Source organism: Acyrthosiphon pisum, chromosome A1 (genome assembly GCF_005508785.2).
Source record: "Acyrthosiphon pisum isolate AL4f chromosome A1, pea_aphid_22Mar2018_4r6ur, whole genome shotgun sequence".
Taxonomy (NCBI): Eukaryota; Metazoa; Arthropoda; class Insecta; order Hemiptera; family Aphididae; genus Acyrthosiphon; species Acyrthosiphon pisum.
The window spans coordinates 56,929,835-56,953,640 of record NC_042494.1 but is presented as its reverse complement, the minus strand read 5'-3'; the positions used below and the strand labels follow the sequence as shown (position 1 = coordinate 56,953,640).

Genomic DNA, 23,806 nt, shown 5'->3' with positions numbered 1-23,806 from the left:
ATACTTGTGATATATCGAGCAAATGGTCCATGCTAGGACTAAATAAAATATAATATGTTGTGTGGAAAGCATTCACTGAGTATAACAAAGTAGAATATCATGAATATAATATAAGCGTTTTATTATATAAAATAATATAATAATAATTTAAACTTTGTTTTAGTTAGTAATAGCTGATTATGGTTTATAGGCTTATTATATTACTATAGTTAACGATATTATTTTTATAATTATAATCATGCTACTATGATTAATAAAGTTTTTACTCCATACTAATTATTTATTGTAATTATTTTTAACGGGCCGAAGCCTAATATTACAGTGACTCATAATAATACAACTATAATAATTTAACAAATTTAACAATAATGATGTAAGTCTACAATGAGATAAAATAAAATATTACAATAGTGTAAGAAAGACAGAATACAATTTATATTTTATATAAATTATAAAAACTCTAAAAAGGACGGAACTGCATTGGCTAAACACGTCATCCTTACAAGAAAACATTTCTTATGCCGACGGCTGCACAAAATCAATACGACAATTGTATATTATATAGTGAATGTATGTAATTATACTTACAGTATTTTACATTGCCTGGTACATAAAAAATTAATTTTATTGAATAAACTATTTGTGCATCGACTTATTGCCCGGTGATGTAGTAACTATATTATTATCTTTGATTCGTATGTATCTAAATACTCCTAAAAATATTATACTGCTTTGGAATATGAAATCGAATAATGATGTTGTGGTTCAAATAAATTAAATTACATAGGACTGCAGATAAAAATAAAACCGTTTTGAAAAGTATATATATATATATATATATTTTTTTTTTTAATTAGGTTTGCGTCAAATTATGTAATACAATCTTTTCAAAAAAGTTTAAACTTTTCTAAATAATGAGCCTATATAGACTGAAACTAATTTATCATTATATTATGTACATTATAAGACGTATAATAATTACAAAGGAAGTCTTACATTTGCATATTATAATATGTTATAATAATTTCCTTAGTACAACCATATCGTTGGAAACCCTGATCACACAACCATATACTTACTGTAGTTACCCTCGAACAATGTTTAATCGCTGGGATACTTCATCAAGCTTAACAAAAGGAGCTGAACCGAAATATTCAGATACCGATTCGGGATTCCTAGTTTAAATCTACCGTGCTTAATGTATTATCCTTATTATTTGGCAAACTCGTAAAACTGTCCTTCTGAATGGGAGCAACCGAAACGACATGGCATTTCTCGACTGCATTATCAGATCACGGAAAAAACATAAAAATTATTCACGCTCAGCCAGACGATTTCGACACTGCCCCCTACCCTTCGGTAGTACACAATATACTATGGTAGATTGTTATATCATACCGTATACATTATATTATACTCACAATTTAATATTATTTTATAAAATGTATAAATTCCTAACGCAACGATTACGATATTTTTCACAGGTTTTTGAGCATTTTCGATTTCGCGTTCTCGTACTCTTCTCCTATACTTTTCTCGTCAGATTTGGAAATCTATATTAACAGATCATATAAAAATATTACTATATACGTCCCGTTTAATCTCCGTTATTCTAAACATTTATGATTTATGTATATATAATGTCAAACACAATTTTTTTTTTCATACGAAATACGCAATACAAAAATAATAATAATATTATGCCTATTATACCTCGGGCATCACATATTGTGTTCGCGCAATGGTCGATTCGTCGAGATATCTGATGGTGCTGAGTTTCAGCTCTCCGCCGATCCAAACGCCCTCCATCAATTGACCTTTGTCTTTGAACACGTACACACCTTCACCGTGTCTCAAACCATTTCTCCATTGTCCGGCGTAAACGTTACCGTTCACTGTAAGATGCGTATAATTACATATTTTGAAAACAAAAAATAAAAATCGATACTCCCCCATTAATAATAATATTAATATACTTTTACATAGCAAGTAGGTATAATATATAATATACGACAGTGGGGCTCGGCGGTTGGCCTCAGTCACTAGCGTGTTCTGAGGTAAAGCATCGGCCGGCGTTGCTAGTTCCCGGATGGCCGACCACCCGGGTTTTTAGAGACGAATCCTTGCCCCACATACACGTGTTCCTCTCAGACAACCGAAACCCACCTACAAAATGCTAACAGCCGTAGAGGCCGATGCTTGAGATCAATAATTAAAAAAAAATGTTTGATGATTATTTTATAACTAAAAAGTTAGTTTCTAAAAGTATTTTAATACAATGCAATAAACTATAATTTCTTAATATTTTACATTTAAAAAATAATTATTTGGCAAATTTTATATATATATTATGGTAAGTACCTAATTTGTAATATTGTCCGCGACGAATCTATATTATATAGGTACTCGTATTTTATATTAAAATAAATACATTTTTGAGCTAGATACAGTTTTTTTTGTGCCTGACCGATTCTTCGTAAGGTTTTAGTTGTCATGGTTACTTATTATCAAAAACATATTTATGATTCATAGGCAATTTCTTGTCAGGTGGAAACTGCTGGGGTCTGGGAGCTTTCCTACTTACAATTAATGTTACGTATGTCAATTGTTATATTAGGTCACCACACTTACTCATTATACCTGTAGTATAAATTGTGAATTTATTTTTTAAATTAAAAAAAAATGATTCATAGGTTTTCCTTGTAGGCGAAAAATATCGAGTAGCGTGCTATGTTTTTTTTTTTTTAATATTGGCTGGTATGAGTTTACTTTGAATAGAACGACGGTCATTGGTTATACATAAAATAACCTTAATACAAACAATCATAGCTATGTACCTACAACTGGCAACTAACGGATGGAAAATAACAGACTCAACTGGGATTTAAGGTGTTCTAAACATATTATATTTATATTCCAAAACTTCATTTTTCCTTAAAAAAAAAAAAAATGTTTACACTCATCGAACCAGTTAATCATTATTTTTATAAGTAGACCATGAGGTTAACACTACATTACTGCGTACAATAATTACATGCAGTAGAAACAATTCGATTATAACAATAATATGCACCAAAGCAGATATTATGTGACATTAAAGCCTGAATTTATGAATATATAATGTTAAAATATGCACCTAAAATGAAGTTTTCATAATTCGATTCTTTTTATTAATGTATTTATTTTAATTTAAAAATGTACATGATGTATAGGATCTAGTAGATAGTGGACCAAACATAATTATTGATTAAATTAATAAAAGTTATTGTTAACAATATAATTGTTTTGTTGTACATAATTAACTCATTTAAGAACGAGATGATTACATGACTTATGTAAAGTCACAGTCGATTGATTAAAAGCAATGATGTGTGTATAACAATAAAAGAAAGGTTTATGGTTGGTTTTCTACTAAATAAATTCGTGGTTTGGCACCAACATGAACCTACTCTGTGTCTCTGTAGTCTCATATACCAAAATTTTATTATAATCAAGTTTTTTACCAATATTTCTCTTTATTTGCTCCAAGACATATTTTATGTAAATGTCTGCAACGTAGTTTTTCGGTAAAGTGGATTGTCTGGTTTGTTTTATTTTATGCGGTATTTTTTCAAAAAACTACAGAATTTAAGAAAGAATTTTTTAAACGATTGTTACTGGCTGTAAATGTGAGCGCGTTGTGTGCAAATGATTAAAGACAACATAATATTATCTTATTAAAACACGATAATTATGATTCACTTATATATACTATTATTACCTATAAAGCTGAGGAGTTTGTTCGTTTGAAAGCGCTAATCTCAAAAACTATTGGTTCGAATTGAATTTTTTTTGTGTTGGATAGTCCATTTATTGAGAAAGGCTATATAACATCACGCTAGTATAAATAGGAGCCCGGATAGTGCTCAAACAGGGATTTCGACATTTACGACGGAAATGTTTGTTTAGCTATTGGTGACAATAAAAATTAATATTAGCAGAAATAGTATTTATTTATTATTGGTTGCCATTAGCTAAACGGGCATATCAAGTACAAGTTTGAATCAAACCGAATTTTCGCACATTGCCTACCAAGGTAGGCAAGTTGCACTTATCGCCACTGTCCGCCATCTGACGTTTTCAGAATGCCGAGTTGCACTTCCTGCAGCGAGTTACTCCCAAAATGAGTTGAACAATAACAATTTACAATTTTAAGTGCGCGGGATCGGCTAGTATAACGACGGCTAGAAACTCTTCCGGTCGACAGTGATAAACTTTCAAATTCATTTCATGTAAAAAATAAGCAATTATTTATGCAATATGGCCTTTACGCCACGAACCAATGAAATATGCATTTCTTGTGGAAAAACGCTATTATATAAATTTGCATAACTCCATAATATGTAAATGCATAAAATTCGTGGTCTAGTTGCAAGCATTTGCATTTTATACGAGTAGAATTGAGTGCACGGCAGTACATCATGTGTTCATCAAAACAAAAGGCTTTAAATAATTGTACCTATATATTATAACTTATTGACTATTTGATCGAAATTATATTTAAGCATAAAAATCTTCGAAAAAAATATTCTCATTTAAAATTAATGTTATTGTTTAAAAAATAAAAATACGATTTATTAAAAAGCAATTCGGTACAGGTAACGACGAGCAAATAGGTAGAAATATAATTTTCAACAATATTATTTTTGAAAACACATAAGACAACTGCAGTTTGGTGATAAATTTAACACCTTGTATAAATGTAGGTAATATGTATAGTTATAAATGACATAATGCAATGCAGTTTCACCTTCTGTGAGTTTTCCTCGGCCGTCGTGTTCTTTGTTTCGCCAATGACCTTGGTATATGGCACCGTCGTTCCACCGCATGGTCCCGTAACCGCATTTTATTCTGTTACCGGTCATGGAAAAGCTACCATCGTAAATGCCGCCCGCTTCGTACAATTTGCCTTTAGCCTTTATAAAGACGATAATAAACATTGTATGTTATGGTATTATAAAAGTCCATTGCTCGCATAAAACCGGCAATCGCTACTTTTTGAGCGCGAACACCGAAACGTCTCGTTTGACGATTAACGTGACTATAATATAATACTATTATCGTCATCGTGTTTATTGCATATTATATACGTAAATTAAATGTAGGTAAGGTATAAATAATTCGCGAAGCACTCGAAATCGTGCTGTGTCTCATGCTATGATAATATAATATACATTGGTAAGTTCACAACGTCTCGATATAATTGTCATTTGACCCCGTCCCCTCGAAAAACTTTTACAATATAAATAAATATAGAGTGATATAACCATTTCACTATAATATGACAACAAGTAATCGAGTTTATTTAATTTTTATTTTTTCATAAACTCTAAGATCGTTTTTGAAAACATTTCGATTTTTGTATGTCATTTAAGGAGACTGTGGACACACGGAATTGTTATTTTCTGGCGAGAACCACCTCTATATTTACTTCAAATTGTTAAGCAGATTATTTTTCTTGAAAATGTTGATGTATCTATAAATTTAAATTCTTAAATATTACAAAAATAATAAATTTACTAAAGGTATAATATATAATGAGGATAAAAGAGATAAAATGAAACTCTGAGCGCGTGTTGGCTGCATATTATGCGATACCTATCACAGTTTTAAATAAAGTAAATGTGTATCCTCAACAAGTCGACCGTCTTGTGTATTACACGTACCTACAATTTTCAATTATAGACCTTAATATTTTACTTATACTTGCCAGTTTCTTCTTGAGTACTTATCGTGTGTGATACTCGACATTTTTCAAGATTAGTTATTTATTTATATCTAAGGAACTCCCCGTACCAGAGACACTAAAAAAAACTGAGTATCATAATATTATAATATATGATATTCAGACCGGATTCATAAAACTTCCCTAACCTGAGTGCACGTACGATACTCAAGGCGTTCGTGGCGAAATCAGAGAAATTGGTAGAGCAGTCAACTTGTTTAAGATAGATTTTTAAAGTCGTGTACCTATACTACACCGTCCGTATGTCATTTGTAAAAATATGATCGTTTAAGTGCCTTAACTAACGAGAAAACTGTTGTATTCATTATTCAGCAATAGGTATTGTGTTCAAGTCGTATAATATTATATAAGTACCTACGTAATATTATATAGATACCTATACATATTTTAATACTACTACTTACGAATCGGTTATTGATCCATTGTCCTTCGTAAACGTATACAAAATGGTCATCAACTTTCTTCATCAGCACGCCAAAACCATGTCTTTTGTTCGCGACCCAATCTCCCTCGTAAACTGTATAGTTCTTGTAAAACATTTTTCCTTTTCCTAAGTATAAAAACCCACCGTACAGATTTTAAACAATTGAACGACGGAGCAAAGGGAAATATTAAAATAGCTTAAGTGGATGATTTTATTTAGATTTTTCGTGCATATTACTACAATCAGTTTTGTAATAATGAATAACGCGCATAAACGTGAAAAAATATAATTCGATGCTTGTATACCTACCTAAAATATTATTATTTCATTTTGGTAAAAATACCATTTGAACACTATTTACCCAGACAGCAATTTTTTGTTTAATAATATTATTATAACATTTTAATAATGAATAATATTAGTTATTACAATACTATTATAATATTATCATTGCAAAATGCTCTCTGAATGAATTAAGATTAAAAAAACAAATTAAGATGAATTTGATGTGTTTTCACGTATTTAATCTATACGGTGAATGAATACAAAAACCTACGTTTAGCATAATATTCTAGTATATTTGTAGTAAAACTAAGGTACTCGAGCGACAATATTTTACCTATATGATTTTATTGTGACGGATCCCTATCGGGTACTACCACTGTCGAACGTATACGTCTTGGTTAGCAACAAGTTTGTCGTGTCTGTTCGTATTTTATATATAAGGTCCAGATGGTTATTGTTGTTCACCGAAAGTAACGTTGTCATCGAACGAATACTATCAATAATTTTAAAGTACAGTCATTTCAGTTAACTACCACGGTCGTGGTAGCGATTATTATATAGAGATTTCTCGTGAATAATGTGATATAGATAGACTGAAAATAAAAGATTTAATAGGTACCTACTAAAATCATCAAAATCTATTTTAACGTCCATCGCTATTATTTTTCAAATATCATATATTATGTACTACAAATAATATATAATATATCTGCCGAACTTGTGCAATGGTCAGGGTCGTACATGGAGTTTCCAAAATATAATACCTAGTCTATTATTGTGTACCTAACCTACTTTTTCAATAATAATAATAACTGACCTACTAATGAATTGACCTACATCGTCGCACAATATTCGCTATAAACGTAAAAGTCAGTTACGCGAGCGTAATATTATATACATCGGCACTAAGTGTTAGAGGTTTCCACATTATTATCGTATTTTTTGTAAACTGTATGTAGCATACTGCGTACAAATACATATCATACAAATAATACCCAAATGGTCCATCCATCACTACAATTACTATCTCCGTGGTTACCAGCATTACAGTTGATTTTATAAAAAAAAATAGATTATAATATGACGAACGGCGATACTTTATTGATTATTGACTTAATATGTGTTAAATAACGATATTATATAGATACGTTTCGTTTTAGAATCTGAGTGAATGTATTGATTATAATGATGCGGCTCGTTTTTTTTTTTTATGCATCTGTGTACTTCTTATTGTAGTTGATAATCGAAATAATGCTTCGATTTTCAACTTCACTATCTTTTCTTGTGAAAAAGTGAATCTACTTGATGCATTTGGGAGATCGAAATTCACAGTAGTTTTCAAAATCGTATAGGAAAAAAAATTGATGCAAGACGGAAATTTTTATACAAACTATAAGTTTTTGACAAAATTTGGTTTTTGGTGTTACACTAAAAAAAAAAAAATGACCGTATATATCCATGAAATGTCTACTGTATTAGACTATACTATATTAGCATTTTCTATAAACCATAAAATTACCAAATTTAATTATTTTTGTTTCAATATTATATTTTAATATTTGTAACCATTTGAAAAAATGTAATTTTAACTTAAATTGAAATCAATAATAAATAGTTGATTAGAATTGTAAGTTATATTATTACATTATGTACATTTAAATCTATAAAGCTTAGCTTGCTATTTCAGAGTGTTTTGTCAATGTTGGATTTATTCTCAGATTTATTAGAGTTGATGTATTTTAAAAAAATTAATTAAATGAAAGTTCTAATCAAAAAAAAACAAAAAATATTGCTAACCAACTTATGAAAGTTTAACAGTATAGCTAATTTAGTTTAATTACTATTTAGATCATCCCATTATCATAAAGGAACAATATTCATGTATAAGCAATACAATTATTCATATTTTATATACTTTGATTTTAAAAACTCGTGTTTGTTTGGGTTTAGTCATTTTTTACGGTAATAAAAGAAAATTAAAAAAAAAACCTTTTTCCATTATAATAAGCATGCATTTTGACTTGTGTTTTTAGTCGATGACACGTAATATTACAATATAAAAAATGTCATTTAAACTTTACTTTTAAAACTATTTTTTTTTTTTTTATAAAAAATAACAACAAACAAGGTATCGATTTATTTTTGTTATAATAAAGGGTCTATATTATAGTTGCGTAACCTTATCTTCAATTTGTTTGTTCCTAATTTATTAACTTAGGTCAAAATTATCATGGACATAAAGGGAATAGGACCAACGAATGTCCTAAAATGAGTAACAACGATAGTCATTCTGCTGTATAGTTGGTTTTGAGGGTTTGGGTGTACTTTATTATTGAGAAGTCCGCATTAAACAGGGGGTTTCAAAATCTTCACCTGTTATTAAAAATTCATATTTGTTTTTTTTTAAATAAACAACGGTGGGTCGAGGTAAAATAATATATTCTCAAGATGATGAATTGTTCGTTAGCTTTCTAACAAATATTCTATAATATGACCCGTACTGCATACATCTAAATTATTGTAGGTAGTAAGTATTTAAAATATTCCCTGATCATGTCTTGTGTCACGGCATTCAAGGCATGCAGGTGTAGATATTATTAATTATGTTAAATTTTAAATCAATATATACGAAAAACAATAGAAAAACACATCATCGTAAAACCCAATATTTATCGCTGCGTTAAAAATATAAAATTAAAGTAGCCACACGAGAATATTGTATGATGGTTAAAAATTTTAAACACAGAATATTACAATTTTGAATTTATACCAATATATTATATGATTTAAAAGAGTACAATTTCGAAAGATCAAATTGTTTTAAACAATATATGATTAATAATACAACTTATAAAAAATTTTTTACAATCGAATCGTCAATCGTTTGTATCTAATGAAAAAAAGAGAATAATGAAAACGTAAATAAAAACCATATTTTTAAATGAATAATAGAAAATCTTAATATTATGATTTAGGTTTATGAGTTTAAATCAAATTTGAGAATTTATAATTATCAATTGTTATAGATAACAATTTAGATTTATTGATAAATACCTACCATATTTATTCTATTAATATTTTTTATAAGAATACAATATATATATTTTTTTTTTTTTATAGGTACTACGATTTATTTATTTAGATATAAACTTCATATTTTAAATTAAAAAAAAAAACAAATTAATAGGTACAATCAATAATATATCATTCATTTAAAGCACCTACGTGTAATGTATTATAAGACATGATGAAGCAAAAAAATATAAGCTCAGTAAAATTATGTTTTGACACGTGGTTTTTTAAAACTTGGTTATTCTAAATCACGCCCAATGGCATTGTTGTTATATAGTTAGTGTATCACGGTTATCTTTACGTATATACAACGTATTTTAATGTGCAATAATTGTCAAATTTCCTCGATGCATCCTGTATAATATTATATAATATTTTATAATATTTATTCATTTATTGGAAAATTAACTTATAAAATATATAACAGTGCAATATAGAGTACGTTAAATACTTAGTTATAGTAATACAATTACATAGACGGAACTAAAAATCAAAGTAATCTGTATATAAAAGTGAAAATTGACAGTTTAGATAGATGTAGACCAATAGTACGCATATTATTATTTAGCTACATAGTTACCTATATTGTTAAAATAAATAACAACACAATATTATCTGAATGATGTCAGGAACCCATCTCAAAATTATCGAAAAACACGACGATTAAAACCGACATTTAATCGGTTGACCTACCCTCTGCAATAACTAATTGTCAACTCACCTTGTTTCTTGTCGTCTTCCCAGTTGCCCACATACAGCCCGTACTTTTCGTACACTCCGGGCTTGAATCCGTTTTTCATGGACTTCTGTTCCAACCACTGTATCCTGGACGGGCCGCAACTGCGATGGTTCGAAGCCATTTTGAGAGGTTTTCGGTCCGAATAACCTTCCAGGCGGTGACGAGAATAATGGAATAGTCGAAAAATATTATTCTCAATTAGATACAGTGTCGGAGAACTAAATAATATGCTTCGCCGCCGCCGCAACTGCTAACACGCACTGTTTCTTAGCAACGTGGTTACTAGGTCAAGTCCGCCAAAGTGTCGATTACACGGACCCATGTGTAATAGCTATCGAAAGGTATCAGTGCTAGCACATCACTTTTTTTGTTTTCTTCAGCAGAACGTGCTGGAAACTTTGTAAATAAAAACGATTTTCTCGTGTATTGCGCGAATCGATCGGTGTTGAGTTTTGATGGCGGTGGGTTATAATAATTATACTTAGATATAACATAGACAAATTGTATAAATTATAGATAATGACGTGCTCTGTTACACGACGAAACCATTAGCTGACGCGAATAAAAATAAATAATATACAACAATACGTCAGTCAATTGCACAGTTCAAGGGTTACTACTAATAATATTAAGGCAGCCACAGCCGGTGCCAATGTAATTTTGTCCACAAAAATGGACGCACTAGGAAAATTAAAAAAGGTCATTTCGGGACGCAGTCGGAAAACTCCCCAAAAATACGCTTTACGGGAATATGATCATGTTCTGTAGAATCAACCGAATTTGATAATTTTTTTTTTAACTAATAAAATGTAATATTCTACATCCGAATTGAACTCTGTTCATCAACATTTAAATCTGAAACTCTATAAAATGTTAAGATTTTTCTTACGAATTATATTTACCACTAGTCGGCCGTGCAGATTGGTTGTTTATTTTGCCTTTGGACGATGATATTTATAATTTTTATCCAAATTGTATTGTTCAATGTGATCGGCAAGTAAATATAAAAAAAAACCGGCCAAGTGCGAGTCAGACTCGCACACGAAGGGTTCCATACCGAAATCTATAAATATGTTGGCAACACTGCTTATATTATAATTATAGGATTTTTAGTATTTGTTGTTATAGCAGCAACATAAATATAATCTGTGAAAATTTCAACTTTCTAACTTTCATGGTTCATGAGATACAGCCTGGTGACAGACGGACGGACGGACAGCAGAGGCTTAATAATAGGGTCCCGTTTTACCGTACGGAATCCTAAAAACGGTTAATGAAAACGTATTGAAATGTTTCTAGCGGTATTATTGATAAATATATTTTTATTAAAAATAGCTGATCTCGTGTACTTTGATGCCCGTTAAATGTACCAACTCTATATGATTCAAACTTTGTTCAATTAATTATTTAATATTCGGTGTATAGTGTTAAAAACTTACCTATCTTATTTTTTCCGTTGCCTGGAATAAAAATTCTGATTTGCAGCAGTATATTATCACGTAGGTAATCTACTTGCGGTAGATCGCGGACCCCGTGCTGTTTGTACGTAAGTGTATGAATTAACTCTAGAGCATCAAAGTTATATCAAGTTTGTCCACCTACGATGGATTAATATAATCAATTAATACAAAATCCTAATCTAACCTAACCGTACTAAAATCCGATGAATAAAAAAACCAAATTTATCCTTTTTTAAATTAACCCACCTTTTTCCCAGAGGTCTATTCTACACACCAACATTCATTTATATATAGATATTATTATATTTATTGAAGATAATTAATAATACAAATCAACAAACATTCCCGATTAACCAATAGCAACCCATATATGTATAATACACTATTATTATTTTAATCTGAAACAATACATTTTTTTATTATTTAGTTTATTTTTTTTCTGGACAGATGCTCCACTATTGTATTTTTGACATCCATATTTCCTACTTTTCCAGTTGATTTTCCTAAAATGGTCTTTCATAATAACCTTGTCCTGATAATTACGAATACACAAAAAAGAATTAGTGAAATCGGTCCAGCCGTTCACGCGTAGTGCGATGACCAAGGGAAAAAGGGATCCATTTATATATATAGAGATTATTTGAAATAAAATAAAATGTCGGAGTTCAATGAGGCCGGTAGGAAGTCTTCTTCTTTCAGATAAAAAATGTAGTTGCCTATCAAAATGTAATTTTTCAATTTTATAGGTTTGCAGAAAATTTGAAAAACCGACACCAGACCACTTATAAGACAGACTATTGGCATAAAAAAAAATAGCGATTAATATGATTTAAAATCCTTAAAAACCACTAGGCACGGTAAAAACAACAACAAATGGTTTGTTTTTCTTGTGTAAAAGAAAATATTTAATATTTTGAAAACTCAAAAATTGACTTAGGATAAACACACACTGCGTCTTATACACGCGAATATTGAATTATTATATTATTATGATATAATATGTGCATAATATAGTTTGCAGGCGTGTGCGACGTGAACACCACTCTGGTTTAAACGAGACTATTATACCAACGGCGTACTTTTATAATAATTATAATATATCGAGTTAGCGTATACCACTTTTGCCGAGTTCAACAAGTTCCAGACGACCGTGCAGTAATGTGTATGTGTTGTAGAATCTATATATGTAGACAATTATTGTACGACGTACATATCCGATATGTATATGCACGTACGTATATATAATATAATATTATAGTACGACGTGGTGAAACACTTAAAAACTTTAACGAAACTTTCCAATGGCGCTCATTCGGGAGCCTTCGGGGACGTACGTCGTGTAAATCCGGTTGAAATTTTTATCGAATCTTCGCCTAACGGCTATATAATATAACAATATTACGACGGCTACTGTCTCTGCCGCCACCGGGGATTATATAAAGCTGATATTCGATATTAATAATAATAATAATAATAATAATAATAATATGAATGTTCGTCGAATAGACGATAAAAAAAAGTAAGCGTCGTAGATGAAAAAAAAAATAATAAAAAAAAAAAAACGTTTTATTCATTTCGGTTGTATACGAATCGTACAATACGCTATGGCATCATATTGTATATTATATTATTATTATATTTTGCGAATGCCGTCCGTTAGCTCTCGTTACAATATTATTATAGTTTCGATGTGACGGTGTCCGTGTTTGTTCTGCAACAGAATAAATAAATACGCGTATTGTACTTTGGTGTAGTGGAATATTATAATTTATTGTGCACATTGTTTACGTAAAATGGCTTATATATAGGAACTATCTGACAATTTTAATCCCCACCTATATTATTATAAAATGGAATACATGGTGGTGCTAAAAACAATATTTGATTATTAAACGTTATTACCGATAACGTATATTGCCGATTATGCGTCGTATATTTTTACAACGACAGCAAAGTTGGCGATATTTTTTTTTTTTTTTATATTATTCCCCACCCGGTGACGGAACTTAAAAGCGATTTTATCGTGGGCTGAATATCTTAAACCGCGGGATTTTTTTCGACGTATTATCATAGTTTCAAGTGTATTCTGACACGTCTAGGTCGCCTTTTTTTATATTAAGCTCTGCCATCGTCAACGAAACCAAGCTTTAGTAAGTTTTTGATATTTCCATAATTCGATCGACTGACGACAAAATCATCTCGTACAATCTTTATGTTCTATTATATTGTTTCGGTTTTAAAAAGTGTGCAATTATATTTTAATTAATTACGATTGTCATGATGGTAATATGGCGTAGTTACTTAAACATGACGTTTATCTATAATTTTGAATAATTTATTTGATTATCGTGCAAATACCTATACATCTATATTATACAATATAATAATATTTATCAAACAGGTATTTTGAGATTTACGATGGAAATTGTTGTTTATAAATGGTTGCTATTGGTTATGTAGGGGAAATAATAATTAGTAGAAATTAATATTTTATTTGTATATTGGTTTCCATTGGTTAATCGGTCAGATCAAGCATGCGGCATTGCGGCATAAAATGGAATTTTCGCACAATGCCTACTTGATATACTGTCGCACAATGTCCGCGATCCGGCGTAGTTGCACTTACTGCAGCGAGTTACACCCAAAAGAAGTTGAACAACCACAATTTTTTAAGAGTTGACATTTTTTACGGGCAATGAAGTGTGCGAAATCAGCGATATTAAAATAAAGATATTATATGGCTTATATATTTTGTACAAATATAGGTATCTATTAAAAAAATAAATCTTTGGCCTGAACAACTTCGGGCACTTAGTTATATATAAAACAAAATGTGTAAATGCCAAAATATATTATATTATTATTGAATTATACTAAAATATGTGTGTAGTTTTAAGATAAATAAATTATTAAATAATGCACGTATAAAACTAATCGTCTGAAAAACATAATACCACGGTTAAAATGATTTTTGAATGATGAACATTTTAATGGATCAAATATTATAGTAATTTGTGTAAATCATTATTAAGTGCTTTCTCCAGACAAAGAAATTATGACAGGCAATTATCGTATATCTTCTTATTCCTTGTAATAAAATTCGATTTCATTCCACACCAAAAAATCTATTTTTCTGACTCGACTTTAATGATAATTTTATTTATTGTAAAAGGAAATATATATATAAGTACCTTTTTTTTTTATAAATATTCGAGAAAATATTCGTTTGTTTATATTTAAGTTTAATATAAAAGCAAATGACACATAATAATATAAACATATTATCATAATATAGGTATCTACATTTCTTAATATTTTTTAAAAAGAAATGTTATAATTGGAAACTTGTTAAGTATAATCATTATTTTTCCTTTCTATTATTACCATAACTATAGAATTTATTTATTTATTTATTTATTTATGGTCTATGGAATAATGGAAGAACAAAATCGTTGGGATCCCACGAGTTCACAATTTTCAGCAAATAAATAAAAAAATTTACTGAATATTGTTGTGTGTGCACTTTTTCGTGGTAAATGTACCTCAGTATACTGGAAAATCTGAAAAAAAAAAACATTAAGCAACTAACCTAACCTAACCAATTGGTTAAAGTATCTAATATAACTACACTATATCTCCTCCAATCCTCTGGAACATGACCAATAGTTAATCGTTTTAGGATCGAATTCAAACAAACAGCAAGGTGTTTTATCTACTCCTAATCTAACTGTGAACAATAATATTTTATTAATTTTGGTACACTGAAATGGAACAAACACAAAATTAAAATACAATAAAATACCCGAGTACGACCGCCGCACACATTCCACCGACGTACTGGAGACTTCTTCACATTTGTCGTGACTGCAGGGTTTTATTACAATTGATTAAATTTCGTGGTTCCAACACATTCACATGGCCTGACCTATATTAATGACTTATTATAGTTATTTTTCTAAAGCTATAACTGTATTTTAGTTATTCTCTAAAGCTAATCCTCTTACTATATACCTACAACGGCTATACCACCTAAGTGTTTTAAGTTTTTTAATTTCTGTATGTAATATTTGACAGTTGTGTACCTAGATATATAAAAGTTGTTTGAAGAACAAATGATATTTATTTATGTTCAGTGTTCAGACCTCATATACCGAAACAAAACGGTGATGAGAAAAACTGCCACCCGACATACCTTACTACACCGCTGCGATCAGGTGTCACCGGTTAGCCATCAGTTGCACGCACCCGAGTTTCGCGACCAGTTGCCGGTGTTGGTGCATTATCACGAGATTGTCTTGCCGTTTACTTTTTATGTTTTTGTTTTTGTGTACCTACTTCACGGGCAAAGCTACGTATTAGTTTTTCTTTGTTACCGACACCATTGCACCTTAACGTCACCATCACCCGTACCTCACCGTCAGTTTCACCATCACCTAGGAATCTCACCGTCAGTGATCACCGGCATCACGGAGCCCCATATGACTATTATACTATCGTAAGTTGAATTATTGTAATTAGTTTTAAGAACCCTACGCCGGCCGGCACTTTTGTGTCCCTTTATTCATTATTATTTTTTTTAGGGGAATAGTAGGCCGTCACCTGGCAAATTAACAAAATACCTACGACTTTTTATTGTAAAGTTACCCATACCATCATACAGTCCACAGTTACCGGTCTACCCCACAATTTATTTTTATATTTTTATATTATACCTACGTAATATTTATATTACATTACTAAAATAATTTAGACATATTTTTAACATTAATATATTTTTGGGCTACAAGGTTTTTGACCGATTTTTCGTGAGGTTTTCATTCTCATGGTGACTTATTAACAAAAACATAATATTTATAATTGTTCATAGATTTTCCTTGTAGACGAAAAATATCGAGTGGTTTGATATGGATTTTTTTATTTTATGCATCGAATAATACAATATTAAACTAATAAGACTAAAGTTATTAATACATCAATAGTAGGTATATATTATTATTATCACAAGTCACAACCTATATCTAAATTATACATGCACGGATTACTGTTTGTAAATTTGTTAGAAACTATTATAATACACGTGATACTTATAGTGGTTTCATCAACAATTTGAATAACTCTTGCAATATAATACTATTTATTTCTGTATGATCATACTATAGTAAACATACGTCATACTACAGTAGTTTCAAATTCTATGAATACTTACTAGATACAATATAAGCTGCATATATGTAGTTACTATGTTTTTTTAAATACCAGACTTTTTAATTTGAACCTGAATCTACTTTAAGCTTCTGTTAAACTCATTATTTAATAAAATCTAAACACTGATAAAAGAAAATTATTATAATAATAATTCATAATATTAATCTAACTATGAAAATATTTTTGTACATTTGACTATGAATCGTATGCATTTATATTTTTTACTACCTGCATAGTGTTATAAACATTTTGAAATATACATTATTTATATATGTCGTACTTCAGATTCTCCAAAAATATAATCATTTGTCAAAAAAAGAAAAATTCTAACAAAAACATCATTGTTCAGCACTAACAAATAGGCTGCAGTTTAAAAATACATTATAGCTGTAATCAAAAATAGATAAAAAGGTAAATGATTTTTTTTTTTCATGAATTATATTACATAATTTGAAAATCATTCAATTATTTGGTTAATTAATAAAATATATTTAGTTAATCCAGTCTATGAACGACTAATAATATGTTAGTTCTATCAGCAATAATTGTTAAAAGCTACTTTATACGACGTATTTAAAAATATTTCTAAACATAAATATGTTAAAATATGTACTACTTAATTTTGACTACGTTTTCTTACATTTTCAACGGTTTCGTATAATCAATTATTTTATTTTGAAAATTATAATATTACTATAAATTAAATTGTGTCCCACGGTGACATGATGATTTTATTTATTTTTTTTTTCAGAAAATAATGTGTGCATTTATATTTTATACGCGGATCGTTATTTAGGGATGTTTAAACTGACGTCTAAGTATTTTAAAAATATATTCTTTGAAACACTACCAAAAACTAAGTTTATTTTCTCATATAATGTCAATTTTACGATAAATAAAAACTATGCGAAGCTTCGATTTTATAAGGCCGTCGGACTGAATCAAACAGATTAGTTCAACTTTCTGCAGTAATATCATAATAATGTTATTGTGTAATACCAATGTATATGTGTATATCAATCCAAACTATTGAACATTGTAAACCCGACTTATGAGTTATCGGAACTTTTAGATATAATATAATCACGTCCTAGTATGAAAGTATTCATTGAATACTCTTTTGTATTTTTGTATACACAATAAAATAAAATTGAACATTTTATAATCGTAAACAGTTTAAAAATCAAAGAGATTAATAATAATTGTACGTCGATACGTTGAGTAGTGAATAGTTTATAATATAATATTATTATTATTATGCTATACAGCTATACAAATGAGATAACCGAATAAATCACGTAAGTATGAAAATATATAATAAAAAATATGTACATAGATAATACATCTATATACATATTTTAATATCAAATTAAAAATTCAATTTAAAAACACTTAATGCGATTCGTTTCATAAAAAATATATTTCAATGGAACCGACCAAAACAATAACAGCATTATATATTATATTATGTTATCAAAATGCACGGGTATTGTGTAATATTAAAGTCGAATAAATTATCGTTTGTTTGGCGCGGCGGCTGACAGTGTCGATAGCAATTGATATTTGTGCAAATATTATGAAGAAGTCGATAACGGTATAATATATTTTCATAATGCCCATACACATTTGGGTTTTACTTCATTATTTTTGGGCGATGGACCGCATGGGCATATCAAAAGCACGTCCTCGCAAACAATCTGACGAAAAATTTACGGCGCAAAACGAAAGCTCATCATGCGTAAAACAATATTATGCCCACATACTATATAGGTATATGGTTAATGTACCACGTTCGAGTGACGTTTGGCAAATTATATTTATACATTGATTATAATAATATTATTATTATTAGGCAGGTACTACCATCGACGGCCAGCTATAATATAATAATATTATGGCTTATTAATAATACTATTACATTGACCACGGACGTTTAATTATGACCGTCAGTCAACAGTATATTATACGTACGCGGATTTGTTTGCGATGGTTCACGACCGACCTAAATCCTTAATAAAAGCCTATGCCGGTATTACACAATATATTCAATGATAATAATAATAATATTAGATGATAACAATAACAATATTAATATCCTGTGCGTGGATGCTGCTCACTGTCCCGGACCCGAGCACACTAATATAATATGTACACAGGGCATAATCGTGTCGGTATATTACTGGTGGTGTGAGCATAATATAATATTACCAACTCGACCACTTCAAAAGAACAGTAAATCATACGGCGGGGAAAGGGACAACCCGTATAATACAACAGGTACCATCTCGATTGTCTAAACACTCTAAACCGCCTTTGATAATGCGAAACGACCTCATTATTTTCGTCGAAATTCTCGTCGTTGTTACTTATAATATTATAGATCGCACATACATGATGGGTAAGTACGAGGAAGTGACACACTTCTTGAATGACACCACTAAACGTATTTTATCTTTTTAGCAACGCACGTCTAAGCGTAGGATATTGTAAGTGACTTTATACGATACATTTAAGACGACATTTTGTAAATTATTATCTTAACTTATTAACTATGGTTATCTACAAGTTAATATTAAATACACTATAATATTATCTTATGTACATTGTAAACTTACCGAAAATTTCATTGATTAATAAATAAAACATTTATTCAAAATACAAAATCTATCAAATGTTCGACGAAACAATATGGTATACACCTCCGGACCTCAGCCAACGTCAAGATATTTCTATCATCAGAATAAGAATCTGACACATTTTTGCTGCATATTCCTTTCTAATAAACAAAGATCAGTCACTAATATGCAATACATGTAAAACAAGCCTTACAATAAAACACATATTTTTCAATAAATGGCTCATATACGAACCAACACGCTATGGACATGAAGTTGTTAAGAATTCCCGAGCTACTATAATTACGCCTAATTATTTATTATTATCAACAGGTCATTAATATGGAACATAATATAATATATTATTATAACCGCGGAATCGTAACAATTTTTTCTTCATACCGTAACATTGAATTATCGTAATATTATTTAAATGAATATTTTCTGTAAAATATATTTTAGAATTGTTTAATGTGTCAAATTGAAACATCACAGAACTTTATATCGACAAGATTTTCTTTTGTATTTCTACATTCTCTGATACGCTGACAAATTGGCTTGACCATGTCGTAAAAAAGTTTTTTATTATCAATCATATATTGTTATTGCCGAATGACGCCATGCAGCTGGCGTTATAGTCTCATAAGCAGTGGCGTAAATAGGAGAATGTCCGACTAGGGGGCCTTTCTGTCGGTTTACACCAGCGAAAAAATATACCAACCCAGAATATTGAGTTTTTTATTTCTATTAATATATATAATATGTAATTGATAAGTGCCGTTTTATAAGTTTTTGCATATTATGGGTTGAATTTATTCATACAAACACCTCTGATTATAGTCATATGGGTATGACTACCTACTCGTTGGCTAATCATATATTAGGTACCTACTCGTTTTAATTTACATAGGTATGTTCATTAGAGCTTAGGTAATTTTAAACCGAAATTGTATTGAGGGGAGGGGGGGTCGAGGTGTTTTGATTGACCCAGGAATACGTCATATTATATACGAAACGAAAGACGAGAAACTTGGAGACATATTATTATTATTATGTAGTTGTAGTGGTGTACTTGGCCACATATTGCGCGTCATATAGCAATAGGTATAGGTGCGAAATTTATAAATTCGTTTATATCGATCGCCGAACTCCGTACAAATTTATAAATCGCATTATTCTTGTTTTTATCGTCATTCGTCCCGTTTAAAATGGATACGACCACACGGGTTCCGGTGTAATATATAGCTGGTAGGTACATGATATTACATACCTTCGGACGATATTTACATTCAACAGCGTAACAATATATGCACACTTTGCACGACGAATAATATTGCTACTTTATGTTTGAAAGTTCTAAAAGCTTATACAAACTTTCGAAATGAGATATTAAACCGCATTTTTATGTACGTGCGGAAACTGCGTGTATTATTAACTTTAAAATTTGAACCAAATATTTAACCCGAAAACTAGAATTTTTTACTCATTAGCTAAACTCTTTATGTTTGCCTTGTACACGAACTTTTGAACGTATATATTACAATATAGGTACTATAGAACGGTATCCGTAAACAAAGTTCATGAATGTTCAGTAGACATAATAAAATTTTAATTACGTTTTCTCTGTCATCAAATACGTACAATTTTCAGAACTATAATATGATATAAGTTATCAAATTATCGGAAGTTCAAAAATTATAATACTTTTCGGATTCAAATATTATTATAATTATTATTATGATCATTATTTTCTGATAAAAAAAGGAGCAAATTACTAAAACGTATTTAATTTTAACTATCATAAAATTAATTATAATATAATTTGATTTCTTTAATTAAAAAATCGGAATTCAATTTATTTTTTACAATTGTCTGAAAGAACCGTAGAGATTAAATCTTGTATTTTAATTGGTTCCCTAAAAAAAATATAAAACAAAAAAACAGATTGTACTATTATCGGTTATTATCCTTTAGTGACTGGTCAACACCCTAATACGTATATATACAAGAAAAGTTCAAATCTAATTACTCGAACAATAAGCGGTTTTGATATTGTCAAATGCACATTTCTCATTTGAAAATAAATGTCTCTACGCCACCGTCCCTTTTAAGCACCATTTACTTAGATTATTATCGAGTAAATCAAAAACCATTGTACTGCGTAGTCGAACAGCAAAGAAGGCCACGTTACAGATCCGAAAATTAAATAGCGAACGGCAGATAAACATATCAGTATAGACGCAATAAAAAAATAAAAATATATATATCTACGATTATGATATTTTTATACCAATATTAATAATATTTAAGAAACAATTTGAAGCACACATTCGGTATAATAATACTGGCACAACATTTAGGGGATTTTCAAAATAAAACAATAAGTAAAACTAAATGGTGTATTTTTTTGTTCTGTTAATTGAAATCATTTAAAATAAAAAAATAAATGAAAAGATGTAGGTAATCGCCCTGTATGTAGTTATAGGTGTCAAGCACGCTTTAAGATAATTATTATGTATATAGTATATCTATCCGTGGTGTAGAGTGTACCACGTTATTGAGTAATGGTCACCGTAATTTATGTGTTAAATTTGAATTCAATGATAATATTAATCATTGCATACTAATAGCAATTCTGAGTAAAGACGGTCCGCTGTCATCCAAATGACTGCCCAAGTACCTATAGGTATATTTTATGATTGATATTCTATTTTATATTTTATAATAACAAACCAAACCCCATTTTATGTTATTATAATTTATATTAGTAGGTATATCAGGTTTATAATGGTATTAATTTCATTTATTTTGCCATGATATTAATAGAAGATACATACGGTGGCGGGTGGATCGAATTGATATTTGACAAAAACGCATTGCATTTGAAAATGTCTTTGTGTATATAAAATATAATAATAATAATAAACGAAAAAGTTTCAAGTCCCACGAACAATATTTTTGAAAAGCAACGAAATGTCTCAATTACTTATTCTGTGTTCGAATATATAATTACTTACTACCAAAATTTAACTTCAAATGAGAAGTAAACAAAAAGTTGTAAAAATTATATAATTTAAATGCGTCCATATATAACTCAAAAAAGTGAAAATGTTTCGAAAACTTTAGTTTGTATAGAAAATTCAAATATAAACATTCGCCAAATATGTCAAGTATTTACAGTTATTTGTTTTTGAATTACAACAAAATAAGAAAATAGTTTAATGAGAATTCGTTATTTTATGCGTGAATATCCAATATCGTCACCATTCAAACTTTACACGCTCATAAAAAATATTTAAAGAGTTACGCTCAACTTTTATTTTTAATTATAGTTATAAAAACGTATGAGGATTGAGGAACCTTGTTTTAAATTATCAAATCATAGGTATCAATATTTAAAATTTATGAAATGTGTTTAGCTACAAACAGTTTGTGAGTTTTTTCCATTTTGACAAATTTTGTAAAAACTGATATCTTTAGAGGAGTCTTGTATTGCCTTTTACAAGTTTAAACAGTGAATAATTTTTTATTCGACATTTTATTATACAAAAATTTCAAATTTCAAATATCTATAAACAGCTCAAAAAGAGTTAAAATATTTTTAGAAATTATATCATACACAGAAAATAGTAGAATATTTAAAGTATGAAAATGTCAAGTATCTACCGTTGGTGAAATATATTTTATGAATATAAAATCGATTTTGCAGAAAATAGCCATTGTATGACAATAATTCCCTTTTCTCTTTAATTTTAGATTCTGAGTGGAACGATGAATGTATTGATTTTACAATGATGTGTGTTTTTTTATTTTTTTTTTTATTTTTGTGTCTGTCATCACGTTTTAGGACAGTAAAAGTGCTTGGATTTTCTTCAACAGTACCTTTTCTGATAGGAAAGTGAATCTAGTTGGTACTTTGGGGGGTCAAAAGTAAAATTATTCCAATAGTTTTCAAAAGCGCCGTGAAAAACAAAAGAAAAATTAAAGAAAAACGGGAATTTTTACGCAAAATCTGTTTTCGAGAAAATCGATTTTGGGTTTTTGGTGTAACTTTAAAAAAAAATGACCGTAGATATATGAAATTTTGACTGAATGTTTATCTTAGCATTTTCTATACACCATACATTTTCAAATATTTTGATTTATTTGAGCTCTTTATGGACATTTTCATTTTCCATTTTTTTTAGTTTTTTTTCTAAAATATCCATAAAATTTTTATTT

At 29.5% G+C, this 23,806-nt stretch overlaps 1 protein-coding gene across 1 annotated transcript; it reads right to left on the bottom strand.

Moving 5' to 3' along the window:
• Positions 1–907: 907 nt before the first annotated feature.
• Positions 908–10,751, bottom strand: LOC100164956 (MORN repeat-containing protein 3-like). The gene is made up of 5 exons (XM_001948535.5): positions 10,288–10,751; positions 6,190–6,335; positions 4,790–4,955; positions 1,714–1,895; positions 908–1,553 (listed from the first exon to the last, which is right to left on the bottom strand). The coding sequence occupies exons 1-5, from the start codon at positions 10,424–10,426 to the stop codon at positions 1,479–1,481; spliced, it is 708 nt and encodes a 235-aa protein (XP_001948570.2). The 5' UTR covers positions 10,427–10,751; the 3' UTR covers positions 908–1,478.
• Between the last annotated feature and the right edge of the window lie 13,055 nt (positions 10,752–23,806).

Bases quoted from the DNA above. Each gene is read 5' to 3' on its own strand.
- LOC100164956 (XM_001948535.5), bottom strand. From the start codon at position 10,426: ATGGCTTCGAACCATCGCAGTTGCGGCCCGTCCAGGATACAGTGGTTG. The intron at 6,336-10,287 runs GTGAGTTGACAA...TTTTATACTTAG, and splicing joins GGAAGACGACAAGAAACAAG to GAAAAGGAAAAATGTTTTAC. The intron at 1,554-1,713 runs GTATAATAGGCA...CTGTTAATATAG, and splicing joins CACAATATGTGATGCCCGAG to ATTTCCAAATCTGACGAGAA.